The sequence below is a fragment of the Dromiciops gliroides genome, chromosome 1 (assembly GCF_019393635.1).
Source record: "Dromiciops gliroides isolate mDroGli1 chromosome 1, mDroGli1.pri, whole genome shotgun sequence".
NCBI classification, from domain to species: domain Eukaryota; kingdom Metazoa; phylum Chordata; class Mammalia; order Microbiotheria; family Microbiotheriidae; genus Dromiciops; species Dromiciops gliroides.
In genome coordinates, this window is record NC_057861.1 from 228,627,723 (window position 1) to 228,644,069 (window position 16,347).

At 35.1% G+C, this 16,347-nt stretch overlaps 1 protein-coding gene across 32 annotated transcripts in view; it reads left to right on the forward strand.

Annotated features, from left to right (window-relative positions):
* Nucleotides 1-16,347, forward strand: part of EPB41L3 (erythrocyte membrane protein band 4.1 like 3) — a 312,011-nt gene that overhangs the window by 271,318 nt on the left and 24,346 nt on the right. For 19 of the 32 annotated variants that reach the window (XM_043978240.1, XM_043978256.1, XM_043978277.1 and 16 more), the window contains exons 9-13: nucleotides 419-571; nucleotides 4,927-5,024; nucleotides 5,734-5,909; nucleotides 8,741-8,961; nucleotides 13,647-14,210. In XM_043978240.1, coding sequence (XP_043834175.1) covers nucleotides 419-571; nucleotides 4,927-5,024; nucleotides 5,734-5,909; nucleotides 8,741-8,961; nucleotides 13,647-14,210 — 1,212 coding nt within the window. The remainder of the gene's footprint in view (nucleotides 1-418; nucleotides 572-4,926; nucleotides 5,025-5,733; nucleotides 5,910-8,740; nucleotides 8,962-13,646; nucleotides 14,211-16,347) is intronic. The other 13 variants (XM_043978328.1, XM_043978342.1, XM_043978354.1 and 10 more) reach the window with 3 other exon arrangements.

The following is a 16,347-nucleotide window of genomic DNA, read 5'->3' on the forward strand; positions in this document are numbered from 1 at the left end:
ATGGATAAAATAGTATTTCATCAACTACTATGTAGCTAGGTGAACAGAACAATGGATCTGGAGCCAGGAATACCTGAATTCAAATCCAGCCTTAAATATATAGTAGCTATATAAAGAAGTCATTTTACCTCTGCCTCAGTTTCTTTAGTTGTAAAACAGGAATGCTAATAGCACCTACTTCCCAGGAATTGGTGTGAGGGTCAAATGAGATAATATTTGTGAAGTGCTTTGCAAACCTTAAAGTGCTATATAAATGCTATGTCACAGGATTGGTATGAGTATTAAATAAGATGATTTATGGGATAGCACTTTATAAATCATAATACACTACAGAACTATAAATGGTGGTGATGATGTTAGATGAATGAAAAGAAAGAAATTGACATAATGTTTATTTCTGCTGTTTTCTACCCCTCAGGACTCAGAAGGTGTAGAAATTATGTTAGGAGTCTGTGCAAGCGGTCTTTTGATATATCGAGACAGACTCCGAATTAACAGATTTGCCTGGCCAAAAGTTCTGAAAATTTCTTACAAGAGGAACAATTTTTACATAAAAATCAGACCAGGGGAGGTAAGTAAATATAAGTTAGCATTTCCAATGAGTAAGTTCATGATATCATGGGCAAATTGAATTGTATCTTTTCAAAAGCTTTCATTGCTTATATATTTTTTATCAGTTCCAAATACCTGGAAGGATTTGTTGTAGTTTTTCTGATAATTAGGAATAAGTTAAATGTTTCTTTCATTTGTGTACTCTTGTGTCCTGTTTCTTCTCCATTATAACTTGTTTCCAAGATTTTTCACAGAATCTCAGAGTTCAAAGGGACTTCTGAAGTCATCTAGTCAACTCCAATCAAAGATTTCTTTTACAAACAGATCTGACAAAGATCATCCATTCTTCATTATTAAGACATGTGATGATGGGAGGCCCAATTATGTCCCAAAGGATCCCATTCCCCATCTGCATAGCTCTACTATTTGTAATCCCTAAACATTTCTCCTAATTCTATTCTGTAGTGCCAAGCAAAGGAAGTCTCCTTTTTTGCCATGTGTCATTCAAATACCTGAAGACATCTATCTTGTGATTCTTATGTCTTCTCTGAAATGTCTAAAAAGTCTAATTTTTCTTTCTAACAGTCTCATTAACCCTGATTTCCTTTTCTCAATATTCATTCTCAATGACCTGTATGAAGGTTTTTATGCCATCAACTGCCTCTTCCTCCTACCTATTTTCTTTCCTTGGCTTCTGTGACACTGCTGTCTCCTAGTTCTACCTATGTGATCACTTCTCATTCTCTTTTACTGAACCATCAATTCGCCTCCTGCTCTTTAACTATATGTGTCCCTATCCTTTGTCCTCTTTTCTTCTCCTTTTATAATAGATCTCATCTATTCAATTGGATTCAATATATTTTCTCAGTTGAACTTCAGATATTTATGTAGCCCTTATTTCTCACTCCTAAATTCTAGCTTCATATCACCAGTTGTATGGGGGCGGCGAGGTGGCGCAGTGGATAGAGCACCAGCCCTGGAGTCAGGAGTACCTGAATTCAAATCCGGCCTCAGACACTTAACACTTACTAGCTGTGTGACCCTGGGCAAGTCACTTAACCCCCATTGCCTCACTAAAAAAAAAAACCAAAAAACAAAAAACCTTGTTCAACATATCACCAGCTGTAAGATATCTTCACCTAGATACTTGATTACGGAAATCGTTACCTCCAGATGTGGAATTTGAACACATCTTGATTCTTACAATTTGATCTTCTTTTGACACCATATTCTATCCAGATTGTCCTCCTAACTGTCTTGAATTTGCCATTCCATCTTCTTTCTACAAACATTTACAATTTTCCATGCCTGGAATCTCCTTGTTTCCATTCAGAATTGTTATATTCCTTCAGAAATCAGTTCAGGTACCACCTCCAATGCAAAGCATTGTCTCCCCTCCCCCCAGCCATCCCCAGTTGTTAGTTCTCACTATGTCCTGAAATTACCTTAAGTTCATTTATCCGTGTACATGTTGTGTCCCACTCCTCACCCCCACCAAAGATAATGTCAGCTCCTTGAAGGAATGGGACCAGTGCCTTTTTAGGTTTTTGTCTTTCTTAAAGTATTTTCATTGAAGTGATCAGATATAGTAGATATGTATCACTGGGATCCAGTATAGTAGGGCCATAATTTTCTTTGTTCTGAAGGCTACGATGTTGGCCAGGCCACCTAAGGTCATTTTTCCCCCTTATGACGCTGCACTTATTGACTCTTTGAGTGCTTATAGACCACTAACAGCTCAACAGGGACTCTTGTCTAGACATATCTCCATTGACTGTTTATTTTTTGACTGCAGATTTAGGATTTTGCATTGAGATGAAATAACACATTTAAAGCACTTTTCAAACCTTTATAGCACTATAGAAATTCTATTATTATCATCACTATTCTATTTGATCTTACTAGAATTGCTCTTCTTTCCAGCCTGTCAAAAACTTTTAAAATTTCAATTTTGCCATATATTATGTTGGTGATTTCTTATAACTTCATGTTATCTTCTTATTTGGCAAGCATTCCATCTATAATCTTAATAATTAGGGTTTTTTAATTGAATAGAATTGGACCACAGACAGAAATCTCATGACATTCACTAGAAACTCCCTTCCATATTGAGCCTTAGTCATTGATCACTATTTGGAGTTTCATCAATTACTTCCAAGTCCACAGAACTAAATAATCATCCTATGAATATGCTAAAATACAAATATAGTATTTCTTTGGAATTCATCAGTTCTAACAAATTAATTATTACCATATGTGTAAATGAAAAATGACTATATGTGTAAAGGAAATAAAAAACCTGGCATGGCTTTATCTTCCTATAATACAATGATAAAATGATAATTGCTTGTGATCACTACTTCCCTCTCTAAATGCTCACATCCTTCAATTGCAGTTTCCCATCTTGAATTCCAATTCTATACCCAAGTAGAAAATGCAAGGTTCATTAGTAATTTTCTCTCATAAGAATTACAAATTAGAGTATTAAGAAGACCCTCAGTTTTCACTTTGTTAGTAATAATTTTTCAGATAAATATCATATTTCTTTTGTGTTCATGTGTGTGAGCCATGTGAACTCCAGAAAAAATTCATCTATACTTTGTTCCTTACTTAAAATTGCATATCTTGTAGCTATTTGGTAGCAAGGTGGAAGAAAGAGATAGGAACACTAATGAGGTGCTCTAAATCTTCAGTGATTTGACTGTTCTTATATTCAATTGAACAGCCATTAAGTACATATTATAAACAAGGCATTGTGATAAATAAATACTGTTATTACAACTGTACAAATGGAAAACAGATTATTCTCTCAAGGAGTTGATATTCTTATAAATATATGTATATATGTATGTATACATATATATACATATACACATCATATTTATAGTAAACATATATATACAAACATACTTATTTTTTATTTTGAGCACTTTATTACTTAATATAGGATTTTTAATGGAAATCCTGGAAATTCTCCAAACTATTTGTCCCTAATGGCAATTCCATTATAGAGAAAACATGTCACCAATTTTTTTTAAAAAAACTAGGGAAATAAAGGAATAAGAGCTTTAAACCACAAAGTTTTATGTAGACAGAAAAGTTTTGGGTTATTTTTTGCTATTTAAGGGGTAAACTTGAAATTATGGTAATTTTATATAATGATCATAGCCTAGAGGCTACATCATAGAAATGCATACTACATATGCATAGATATAAATGAACTGCGATGATATCTTTACGAATTGGACAATAGTTTATTCTACCACCTGTGCATCCCTTAAATGGTAATGAGAAAAGAGAACACAATTATACCTGGAATATCAAGCTTCTTTCTCTCAGCCATTCCTGAAATTGCTAATGAAAACTTGATAACCCAAGGAGACTGAAGAGCTATCCAAACCTGATTGAATTTTTATGTTTTCTCCCTTCTCCCTCACCTTCATTGTTGGCTGCATGAACCACTTAGCTACTAATCCATTTCATCAGAAATAAGTAGAGAACTGAGTAGAAATGGAGATGGGTAGGGATACTCAAAAATTTTATTGTGTGAAAAGATGGTGATCAAGACTTATTTTGAGAGATGATGTTTATGATTACTGCCCTCTGGTGGTCTGATAAGTAGCATGATCAATTCAGTTCAACAAACATCAAAGTAAAAACTAGACACTCAAGGACTTTTTTTCAATTCAGTGAAGTGTCCAAAGAATATCAGGTTATGCTGAACGCCACAAAAAATTTCGTATTTAAAAACAAAAACAAAAAAAACCCAAACCTTCAAACTTAAATACAATGGAGACCAAAATAATTCTCATTTGGCAAGATAATTCATGCTAAATCAAATTGAACCAGCAAATAAAAGAAGGTATGTGTTGTTGAGTAAAGAACAAAAGCAAAGAATTTCACAGAAACCATAGGGATTTTATTCATTAACTAGACAAGTACTACCAGGGAATTGGGTTATTTGCTTTTAACTGGATATTTAAGAAGAGAATACCTAAATTTAGTACTTGGTCAACAAGAATTCACTAAATGCTTAAGCGTTAGGGATACAAACAAAGGCAAAGAACACCTTTTATGCACATATGATTTGTATACAGCAAAATTGAAGATTTGCTGAAGGAATATCCTTAGATCTTCTAAGTCTAATGTAGGGAAGATTTATTGTAAGAGGGAGACATTCCTTTGAAAATTATCTTTACTTAAAAGCTTAAAATATATGAGGGCCATTATAAATTCGGTGTGTTAAATATAATTATGTGAGGGTTCTAATGATCTTTGCAAACTATTACATTTATGTCATAGAAACTATTATGTATAATTCTTTATTGAAAAATCAATGTTCACTTAAAGAGTTTTTTTCCTTCCCTCATCTAGTTTGAACAATTTGAAAGCACCATTGGGTTTAAATTGCCAAACCATCGAGCTGCAAAGCGTTTATGGAAAGTATGTGTTGAACACCACACATTTTTCAGGTAAATAGAGATCTTTTTTATTTTTTTTCTACAGCTATAGAATAATTCAACTAATGAAGCAAACTGTAAGCAATTAATTGGGCTAAGGAAGATTTCTTAGAGGAAGAAATATATTTAAAATTCAGAAGTAGGTATTTCTTTACCAACTCAAATTAGTGGTTTGCAAACTATGTTGGGGCTTATCTACATTTTTATACTGCAGTTTCTGACACTTTCCCAGCTTTTCATAGTTTCTACCTCACCTTTTTCCTTGGTACTATTTCTAGAATCCTCTTTCTCTTTTGTATAATATTGTAATTTTTTCTCAAAATATTTCTTCCATTCTTTATTTCTTTGAAATTTATCTATCACTACCCTAGATTTCAATCTCTCCTCCTTTCTTATGTAATAAAAGAAGGAATCACTGCCCATAAAAACAAGCACATGGAACCTGACATGTTCTGGTTTGGGAGATAACTGTTTTAGCTCATTAACATTACCTAATTGCTTTTTGTTCTTTAGAGAAATGGCATTTGAATTGAATTATACTCCTCTTGTCAAATTAATTTTCTTAGCCTGATATTTATATAATAGTTTGCTGAAACTGAAGAATCTATAGTATTTCACTTTCCATAAGAGTATGTGTGTGTATATGTGTATGCACACATATATATGCATGCAAGAGAAAGAGAGAGAGAGTTCTTAATATTTTTTTCCTGATACTTTTTAGGCTCTTGTTACCAGAAGCACCACCAAAGAAATTCCTTACCTTGGGTTCCAAATTCCGCTACAGTGGCAGAACACAAGCCCAGACAAGGAGAGCCAGTGCACTGATAGACCGACCGGCACCTTATTTTGAACGTTCTTCTAGCAAACGGTACACAATGTCCCGCAGCCTGGATGGGGGTAAGAGCTATTGACTAACTTACTTCACAATTATCACTAGTTATGATCAAAATGGGTTCAAGAAAGTCATGAGGTTTCTATAAACTCAGATTTCCTCATCTTGTGATAAAAGGAAAGCTATTGTATATAACTGGGTGATAATTTTTTAAAGTAATAAGTCTACCTGCAGCCTCAGTTTACATATCTTCCAGTTTAACATAGATCAAAAGGTAAACAGTGGGTTGTAGGAAATGAAGAACTCAGCTTCTTCATGGTAGGCTAAACTTTTTTGATAGGGATGTGATGAGACTGGATCTGTGATTTCATTGGCATAGGGAAATTTACTCTGCCATGAATATCTCTGCACCTGGATTGCAATTTATAATTTCATAGAATTACCTGGAAAGGCTAAGTGGTTTGTCCAGTGTCGCATATTCATAATGTAGGAGAGGCATGACTTGAACCCAGGTCTTTCTGACTCCAAGGACAGTTCTTTATCCACTCCATACAATTTCGCCTCTTGACTTTTATTGATAATTCAGGAAATTTTTGGTTCAAAAGAAAGATGTACTATAACATCAAAAAATGGCAGTCAGAACTATATGAGTCTGTTGCAGACCAACCCCATATAAATCTTCGGAACAGGGTTGTTGACAATTCCAGAAAGCAAAAAATGTGTTACATGTGTCCTTGCTTTCAAATAATGAGTACAATTTAGTTTCTATAATTGACTAATAATGGTGGTTAGAAATGATTATACTAGGCTCAATTACCTGTTATAGAAACTGTATAAGGCTTTGAAGTTAGCTTCATTTGTTGTAAATAAAAGAAAGAACTGCTTAATAACCAAACAAACTTAGGGACATTACCTACTATTGTGATTAAGTCAAATGAATGCATGGTGAAATTTTATTGGTATATGATTGTTTAAAAATTTCCTTTTAGTAAATATTTAGTAAATTTTAAATCAGTATTGTAGGTACTTTTCCCATCTCTCTACTGTTTCACCCAGTTGCTATGGAAGAGGGGGAGTTATATTAGATGCATTCCTGGAGGAAAACTCGGAATAAATTTTCACATAGAAATATTGTTATTCATGATAGATAATTCAATACAGATTCAGATATGGTTGTTGATGAAATTGGCTCTCATGTTATACTCCCAAGATACTTTAAGTCACCATTGCTAGCATTATTTTTTGAGGGAAATGTATTCCATATTTCAAAGAATCAACTTACATGTGCACTTTTGGAATACAAACCTGTTCCCAAATTGGGACTGCCAATAATTGAATATAGATTAGAATATCCCAATTGCTTTTTCTAGCTTAATAATACCCACTTCTCTCTGCTTACACTGATATTCTCACTTGGCTTTCTTAATAAGAGACTCTAAGCTAGTTCCTTTATACTGAACATCTAAGAAATCTTAGTAATTAAAGTCATGTCTTTTAAAAATGTATTTCACTGTTTGATGTTTGTGTTATGTCTTATGAAAACATGTTTGTTTTGAATGTGGTTTGAATGAAGTAATGATTTTGGTATGATGTTTGTTGCTATGAAAGGGAAAAACAATGTCAAGTTTATGTGCTAATAACATCCTATCTCTTCCTCTCCCTGCCCAAAAATGATGTTAGTATGTCTTGTCTCTCATGGATTGGGATTGTGCTGATTGCAAGCTGGGAAATGCATGTTGAAGCATAAACTGCTTTTTTGCTTAGCTGCATTGTATTTAAGATAGCTAGTCCAGAGAAATACCATAAGTTAAAGAAACTTTGAAACCTTTTAAAGGAACTTTTAAGATTTAGGCATGCACTCTGTGAAGAAAAGTGAATGTTTAGTGAAGTGAATTTTGCTCCTAAAAAGGTTTTAGTAATCCTTTCCCACCATTTTGTTTTAGTATCCAAAGTTCTTTAAATCAAACACCAATTGTAGTTCATTCTCTTTTGTTTGTTTGTCTGTTTGTTTAACTAGTGTATATTTGGAGACAATTTTTGTTAGATTTTGAAAAATTTTATGACATTCAAGTCCGAAAATTATTTTTGCAATTTAATTGGGTCTTTTTAATTAATTTTTTTTCAATATAAAAGGACATTTCTTAAATCTTAGATGCTCTGCATGCATTGCATTTGCATGGCTTCCGTTTAGCATCTGTTTGTCATGCTTCCTGAATGTAATACAAATGCCTGTTTCATTTCATTGCTGCCAGGTTATACATTGCAATGGAAATTTCAATGTTTCTCATCTTCATTTAATCAGTTAGCACCTGTGTTATTCATCTTTGGCTAGATAGTGGTGTTTAATTATCATTAGTATTTTAATATATGGGGATCATGTTTCCATGTATCTTGGGGACATTTTTATTAAATCTATTTAATATAATACTTTATTAACATACTATTTATTAATGAAAGACATTTCCAAAAATATATTTAATTTTTTTTCAATCTAACACCAATTCCTGGCCATGGATATTGAAGCAAATGTATCTGTTAAAAACAACTAGCATTGAATGGCCTGAACTACATAAGTTGCTGCTTGGTATCTGATTGTAAATGGACTTAGAGGAGGGCTTTTCGTCCTGTATTTCCAGTTGCTTTTCATGGGAATTTGCTGAAGTCATTCTGATTGTTTTATGCATTAAAGCATTTTTTAAAAATTGTAAACATGGGTTTATGAAATCAAGAAAAGCCATGTGTGCCCTTAGGCTTTCACTGAGCAAACTTCATCAGCCAGTTTTCCAAGCTTTCTGATATGTGGGGACATTTTTCAAAAATAATTGTGTTATTTTTAACTTGCCTTTTAATACTGTACAGAATTAACTATTTCAGATTTTTTTATATTTGTCTTTAGCATCAGTGAATGAAAACCATGAAATATACATGAAGGATTCTATGTCTGCTGCAGAGGTTGGTACTGGCCAGTACGCCACGACAAAGGGCATCTCTCAGACCAACTTGATAACAACTGTGACGCCGGAGAAAAAAGCAGAAGAAGAGCGTGATGAGGAAGAGGACAAGAGGAAAAAGGCCGAGGAAGTCACTCCAGTCTCAGCAGTACGGCATGAGGCAAAGGTAGATTTTTCTAGGTTTCTTCTGCAGTTTGCTCACTGTTCTGGGGACTACCAAGTCATTATTAGAGGAAGTAAGCAAAGAATGTGTTAAGTCATGGGATGACACATATTTCAACATTAGTCATATAAATGTTGTCAGCTTCATCCATTCACTTAATTTTACAACTCTTTTTTTAAACAACTCATTTTTTTAAGCAACTGAGGTTCTATGTAAGACTTTCAACAGCTAACCTGGTAATGTCTCTAAAATTTGATTTTATAATAAACATATAATAATTTGCAACTTTGATTTATAATTCAGACTCAATAGTTATTTTCCTATATTTGTTTCTGGCCCCATTTTCCTATTCTACTAATTAGTATATTTATTTTTTCTATTAACAAAGGTGCAAAAAATTGTCATTCCTCTATTTAGATGTATTGAGTAACTATAGTTTGTACATTTCTATACCATCTCTTTCCATGGATCTTATAAATGCCATATAATATGGTCGTAGTGACAGGCTCCTGTTTGAAGACCAAACTAAGTATATAGAGAAACTCATCACCAGAATTTGACCAGCTGGTGATGACCAGTTTGGCCACAGCAACCTAGGAAACATAGAAAGTCAGATTTGAACCTAGAGACAAATCTCTTCCTCCTCGTTATTATTATTGCTGTTATTGTTATTATGCTGTTGATTAGTTCTTGCTACTTGTTTACTCTGTAAGTCTTCATTTTCTGATGATCCATAGTTCAGGTACTGTAAGACAATCTTCCAACAAATTAACTCAAATGTAATAAATCTTGCTGGGGATTTGGTCAAGAGTAAGAGAAAGGAGCAGGAGAGTAGTCCTTCTGAAGTGAGTAGAGCTTATGAAGTCAGCAATGGTAGTTGACATACATTGAAATGATAAAAATTGCCTTTAGGATCAAATAACATCTGATTATGCCCATTAGTGGAGATAATTTGAAGCCAACTTTAGAAGAGCCCCCCAGGATTACAGAGAACTGCATAGTTTTCTGCTCATTATTTTGTTAGCTTCCCACTGTTTCTGGCAACTCTACAATTTGAATAGAATTAGAAGCATTTTTTTAAGTTGACTTTAAAATAGTCACTCCCTTAGTTGGAAAGGTTTTTAAAGCAAGTACTAATTGTGTTAACTAAAACATGGAGCTGTAGGGTAGATCCATTTTTTTTAATATAAGCCAGTCAACAAAATCAGGTGTTTTTGAAATGTTTTACTTGAATGAGAACTGATTAGAATTGTGACTGAAATGCACCCAAGGGAAATAGCAATGTTTGTCATAAACATGGAAAATCCAGGTATCCTAAAAGCCTGTGCTTTGGGTGGATGAAATACTTATACCCTCCAAGACATTGGCACTGACCCAGTGATTGAATTGTACAATGCTTTCTTACAATGCTCTCTCACCGAACATTCTATAGAAAGCACTTTGCTAAGCACTGGGGTCCAAAAACATGAACTGAGTGAATTTTGCTCTAATTTTATTTGTCCTTCCATCCCTTAAGATGTTGTCTTAGTTATCACTTTTAAGATAATGCTTCAGAGTTTGATGTTTGGAAATATTTTCATGAAATTTGTATAAACCATGATCGTTATGTAATTTCTAAAATGTAGGTAGCCTTAAGCCCAATAATGAAGAAGGTATGCTTCTCTCTGTAGGCTAATGATCACTTCTATTCACTTGGCACTCTGGTATAGGTCAATAAGTTTGATTTTCATCCAGAAGCCTGTTAGTATTAGAAAATTGGCTTCATGTAGACTCCTATTTACAAATATTTTTCTTACATAATGCGATTCCGTTTTCATATGATATAGTAGGAGAAACACGGGTTTAATTCTGTTATACTATAGCACATGTCTTACTAAATATCTATATCCCTTAGGCATGATAGTATTTGTGCATGTTCTGCTTCTTCTCCCTTCACACCTGAGTTCTCTCATCTTTAAAATGGAGAAAATGCCTGCTCCACTTTTTTCACAGAATTGTTCTAATGAAGATGCTTTATAAAATTACTGCACAATGTATGCTAGGAATACTTCCTTGATGCCAGATTACTGGTCAGTTTTCAGAGGCATTAGTTTAGTCATTATTCTAACTGCCCACTAAAGAAAAAAATAAAAGAAGTTCAGATTCCCTCACAGTTGCTTGAAAATGCTTCCTTGCCTGACTGACCCAGTTTCTAGGCATCTTGTTTTCCCAGCTCTCCATATTTCCCTGAATTTGACAGGGGCAAGCCTTGGGGGAGAACATTGTAAATGGGCCTCGCTAATCCAAGATATGCACCTGGCCTAAATAAGGCCTCAAAGTCATCACCATACATAGTGTTAGGCTTGAAAATAAATGCGAATTCATTAATAACAGTGTCACATACATGAAACATGTCAAAGATGTGTTCCTTTTTATGTGAGTGGCCTCTCAAGTAGCTAGAGAGAAGGGAGACCTGGGAGCCTTTTGGGACAAAGACTCAAATGCCTGAAATAGCCTGCTATTGCTGTGACCTAGATCTCATGGAGAGGCCACTTGAGCCAAACATAGTTTTCTCATCCATTATTGGACAACTCCTGTTTTAGGTGCCAATGACGTGGTTGTGTGTAACGCCCAGATGCTTAGGATGGGATGATGTTCTCCATCAGGGATCTGAACACAAGTGTTAAATATATGCTAAAAAAAAGTTTATGATACTTACAAAAGCAGTTTAGCATACATGAAGACACTTTCACATTAGAATCTCTTTGTAAAAGTATTACTGAGTTGTTTTCAAAGTGAAATTTCCTGGGCAGCTAGGTGGTGCAGTGGATAGAGCACCAGCTCTGGAGTCAGGAGGACCTGAGTTCAAATTCGGCCTCAGACACTTAGCGCTTACTAGCTGTGTGACCCTAGGCAAGTCACTTAACCCCAATTGCCTCACCAAAACAAACAAACAAAAAGCAAAGTGAAATTTCCTTTTGATTATTTCAGAGGTGACAGATTTTACCCAGGATTTTTTTTCTTTATTAATTAGGAATCAAGTTCACAAAAGTATTAGCATGGAAGTGGACCATACCACCTAATGAGAATCTTCAAATCAAAAATACCAACAGTGATAGTACATCAGATTATTCATTTGTTTGTGGAAAAAGAGCTTCACAACTAATTTCTTCATGCTCTAAATCTTCCTGAGATAGAGAGACGTAGCTAATGTTTTACAGATGGTAAAACTGAGGTGCCAGCATAATGCTAGAACCCAGATTTCATTATTCCCAGAAAAGGAAGGAATAAAATTTTTATAGAGCCTAATATGTGCCATGCTCTGGGCTAAGTGCTTATTTTACAAATATTCCCTCTTTTGACCCTCACAACAACCCCATGAGTTGTGTAGTGCTGTTATGATCTGTGTTACATTTGAGGAAACTGAGGCAAACAGAGTATACATGGCTTGCCCAGGGTCATACAGCCGTTAAGTATCTAAGGCCAGATTTGAACTCAGGTTTTTCTGGTTCCCAGCCCAGCACTCTATCCCCTGAGTCACTAGATGCCTCTGAGCAGAGCATTACTTATTCCACTAAATATAATGAAACTTAGATAAATTATATTGTGGGGGTGTCTTTGTGTTGAACAACAATGTGATAAGGCTGTCTGACACATTCCAGTGAAGTGGAATCTTCCTTTGGATCATCCATAGAGAAGCCTATTCTTACTATGTTAATAATGATTGGAGATAAAGTAAGAAATGTTTTCTCTATGAGCTAACCATTATACCAGTAAGACAAACTTTAATAAACATATAGTAGTTCTTACTTTTTATATCCTAATTTTCCCTAGTTAATTTCTTAAAAATTAGTTGTTGTTTTCATTTGGAATTATATTATAGGGACCAAAAAAAATTTAAAAAACCGTGTGTGTGTGTGTGTGGGGGGGTTTACAAAGTCTGATTTAGGATGTTATTAGCTAACTGAGTAGAAATTAATTTGTATCTGTTTCAGATTACTCATTGATATAGTGGCCCAGTCATACTAGCCTTTTGAGAAAGAATGAGGCCAGAAATTTAAATTTTAGCAACTCACCTGATTTGGAACTCAGTGAAAATAAAATGATGGTGACAATTTTGTACCAGGTCAGGGTTTATTTTCAGTTTTTCAACCAAATGAAATATCAGTAACATTTCTTTTGGCCAGAAGTCAAGGAAAGGTTCTTGAAAGTCTTGGTATCTCAAGTTGTCAAGCTCATTATTTCTGTTGTCAAAGCCCAAAAACTTTCCAATTTTTTTTTTGGTCGATGTCATAGTGAAAGTACTATAAAATCTGTTTTGGCAGAAATTTTACAGCCATTTGAATTCCATAAAATCTAGAATTGAACATGAGCAGACACCTATGTTGTACCTTTTAAAATGTGCATTTATACATGTATATACTTATATTTAACTTTATAGGCAGGCTGACAAAAAATATTGTTTGTATGTGTTTTTTTTTTAATTTATAACCATTAGCCATTCATGAAAATTTTGGCATGCAGCTTGAATATTTTTTTTAATTCTGTGAACAACCCTAGTGCTAAAATTCTTGTTTTATAATTTTATACGTATTCCTAGAAGAAAATGAACTAATTACTATTTTCTTTTTGTCCTTTTTGCACCTTTTTTGCTGCTTTCTCTTTCTCTCTCTTTCTCTTTCTCTCTCTCTCTCTCTCTCTCTCATCAGTCACCTTGGCTTGGCAACAGTTCATTTTCCTCCTCACCATCCTCATATAATGGTCCCACTGCATCTCCAGCAACCCTCCGCAGGAGATGTAAGGAGAATGTTCAAAAAGCGTTAGGTTGTGAGCCAGCCAAAGACACTGGGCAGACTCGTGGTGAGCCTGACTTGGATTCTAATGGGAAAGGGAAAGCTTACACAGGGGATCAAGACCTGGCCTTTAGCTACAAACAACAAACTTGCAAAGGCGCAACGCTGTTTTCCTTCTCCTTGCAACTCCCGGAATCATTTCCTTCTCTTCTAGACGATGATGGGTACCTCTCTTTCCCTAACCTTTCTGAAACCAACTTCCTCCCTGCGAACTTGCAGCATTACCTCCCAATTCGTTCTCCATCGCTTGTGCCCTGTTTCCTCTTCATCTTTTTCTTTCTGCTGTCCGCTTCTTTCTCAGTGCCGTATGCCCTCACTCTTTCCTTCCCTCTGGCTATGTGCCTCTGCTACCTGGAGCCCAAGGCAGCCTCCTTGAGCGCCTCACTAGACAATGACCCGAGTGACAGTTCAGAGGAAGAGGTGTGTACCTCGGCATAGAACACACTGCCTTTTTGTGTTCAGTGCTTCAGTCCGAAATAATGTTAGACGGCTGCTTCGATAGTGGTCCTACTTTCAGAGCCTCATTTATTGTCTGTGCCAATATGTTAAGAGGTTTTGTGTGTTGGAGAGTATAACATGGTCCCCCGGGGTTAGGCACAACACCTTGTGTTTTGTTATAGGCTGGGTACAACTTGGGAGAGCTCTTGGCTCTCCAATGCATTGTGCACCTGGCAACATAAATACCGAACCAAACCTGAAATTCCCCCAGAAGTCCTTATTTGGTCATAAATATCAGGAAAAATCTGGCAAAGAAGATATATTACATGTAAAATAAGTATGAAATAAAAAATAAGAATGAAGGCATTTATGTTGAATTTGTAAAAAATATTCTCAGGGGCAGCTAGGTGGCACAGTGGATAGAGCATTGGCCCTGAAATCAGGAGGACCTGAGTTCAAATCCAGCCTCAGACACTTACTAGCTGTGTGACCCTAGGCAAGTCACTTAACCCCAATTGCTTCACCCAAAAAAGAAAGAGAAAAAGAAAAGAAAAGAAAAAAAGTATTCTCATTTGCTTTTGCAGAGAGGGAGGACTCTGAGGTAGTTTAGGGTCTCGATCATATTATACTTGAGTAGCATCAGGACCAGTATAGTAAAGAGAAGAACTCTGTGTCGTCATTTCCAGTCATACTTCATCAAGAGACTTATGATGCACAACTTGAAGCTAAAAGCTTCAAATCATTTGCCTGTGGATTAGCAAGACCAGCACCATATATTTTGTGTCAGTGAGGTAAAACAGGTAAGCTTTTCAACTGATGATGGAGTCAGAGTACATATATCCAAAGACGCACTGTGAATGTCAAGGGAGTCTAGTGGCCCACCACAAAACAATCAACCAATGGAGCCCCAGGAGTGAGTTCTAGAACTCCTAGAAATGAACTTGTAGAACAGCCATTCCAATATTTTGATTCTGAATACTTCCTTGTAAACTGAGCATTCTAGTAGGTGAGGTGGAAGCTACCTAAATTAACTGCACTGCCAACAGATTACCCTTTTCCCAGCATTCTTTCTACTTCCATAGAAATATAAGCACCCCAATAAATTTCATTCTGAGAAAGGGAATAGAACCTGGCTAAGCATAAACATCAGGCTGTCATTTTTTTTCCTGCCTAAATTTCTCCCCAGGCACCAGCTTTCACATAAACATGAAGCATTTTATTGCAACAGACAGTGCAAATATTTCTGAGATATATAAAACACAATACAGATGTACATGCATTATCTTAAATAATAATAATGTATATTCTCTTGAAGACGTGTGCATGTGTATATATCCTAGAGATATATGCATAAGATAAATCATAAAAAATCAAGACAACACAGGAAGAGGAAAGAATGTCTTTAATAGTTTTATTTAAGCTATATTGATTTTGGTTTCACCTTTGAGTATACAGGAATGAAAGAGGTGATGCATGGACCTATATTAAGATATGGCAGCATAAAATGTGTATGTTTTGGCCAAGAATTTGGAGGGAGTGGAGGGAAAAGAGTTTAGGTTGCTAAATATGAAAGGCTATACTGTATCAGAACCACATAATAGAATCTAATTCTAAGATGTTTATAGATCAGAAATGAATGAACTGTATAAGTTAGGGTTTATAGCCATAAAGCGCCTTTGTTACCTAAACACAGTACCCTCCCTTTAAGGGTTACCTTAAAGCTGCAGCCGTGCTACCATTAGTTATATCAGTAGTCATAATTCAATAAATGTCTAGGAATAGGTCAAATATGTGCTTATGTTGGTCTGCTAATTTACAACTCTTTAATTTATATCAATTCCGGAAATCCCCTTTTCTCTTAACTTTAGAATTGATGACTCTTAATATTAGCATTGGTATAAGTTTTGCAGTTTTATGCAAAATATAGTACTTTTATGTAGGAAATTACACAGATCTTGTGCCTAATCCAGGGTATACATCTTGTTGTAAACAATGCATGAAAATTAATGTTAAACTTGGGCATGTCTGCATTACATCGGCAAAACAAATCACAGCAGTTAATTGTTGAAAATGAGAGGACATGTGACTGAAACTTTCTAGCACGTGGTTATCTCTGTAT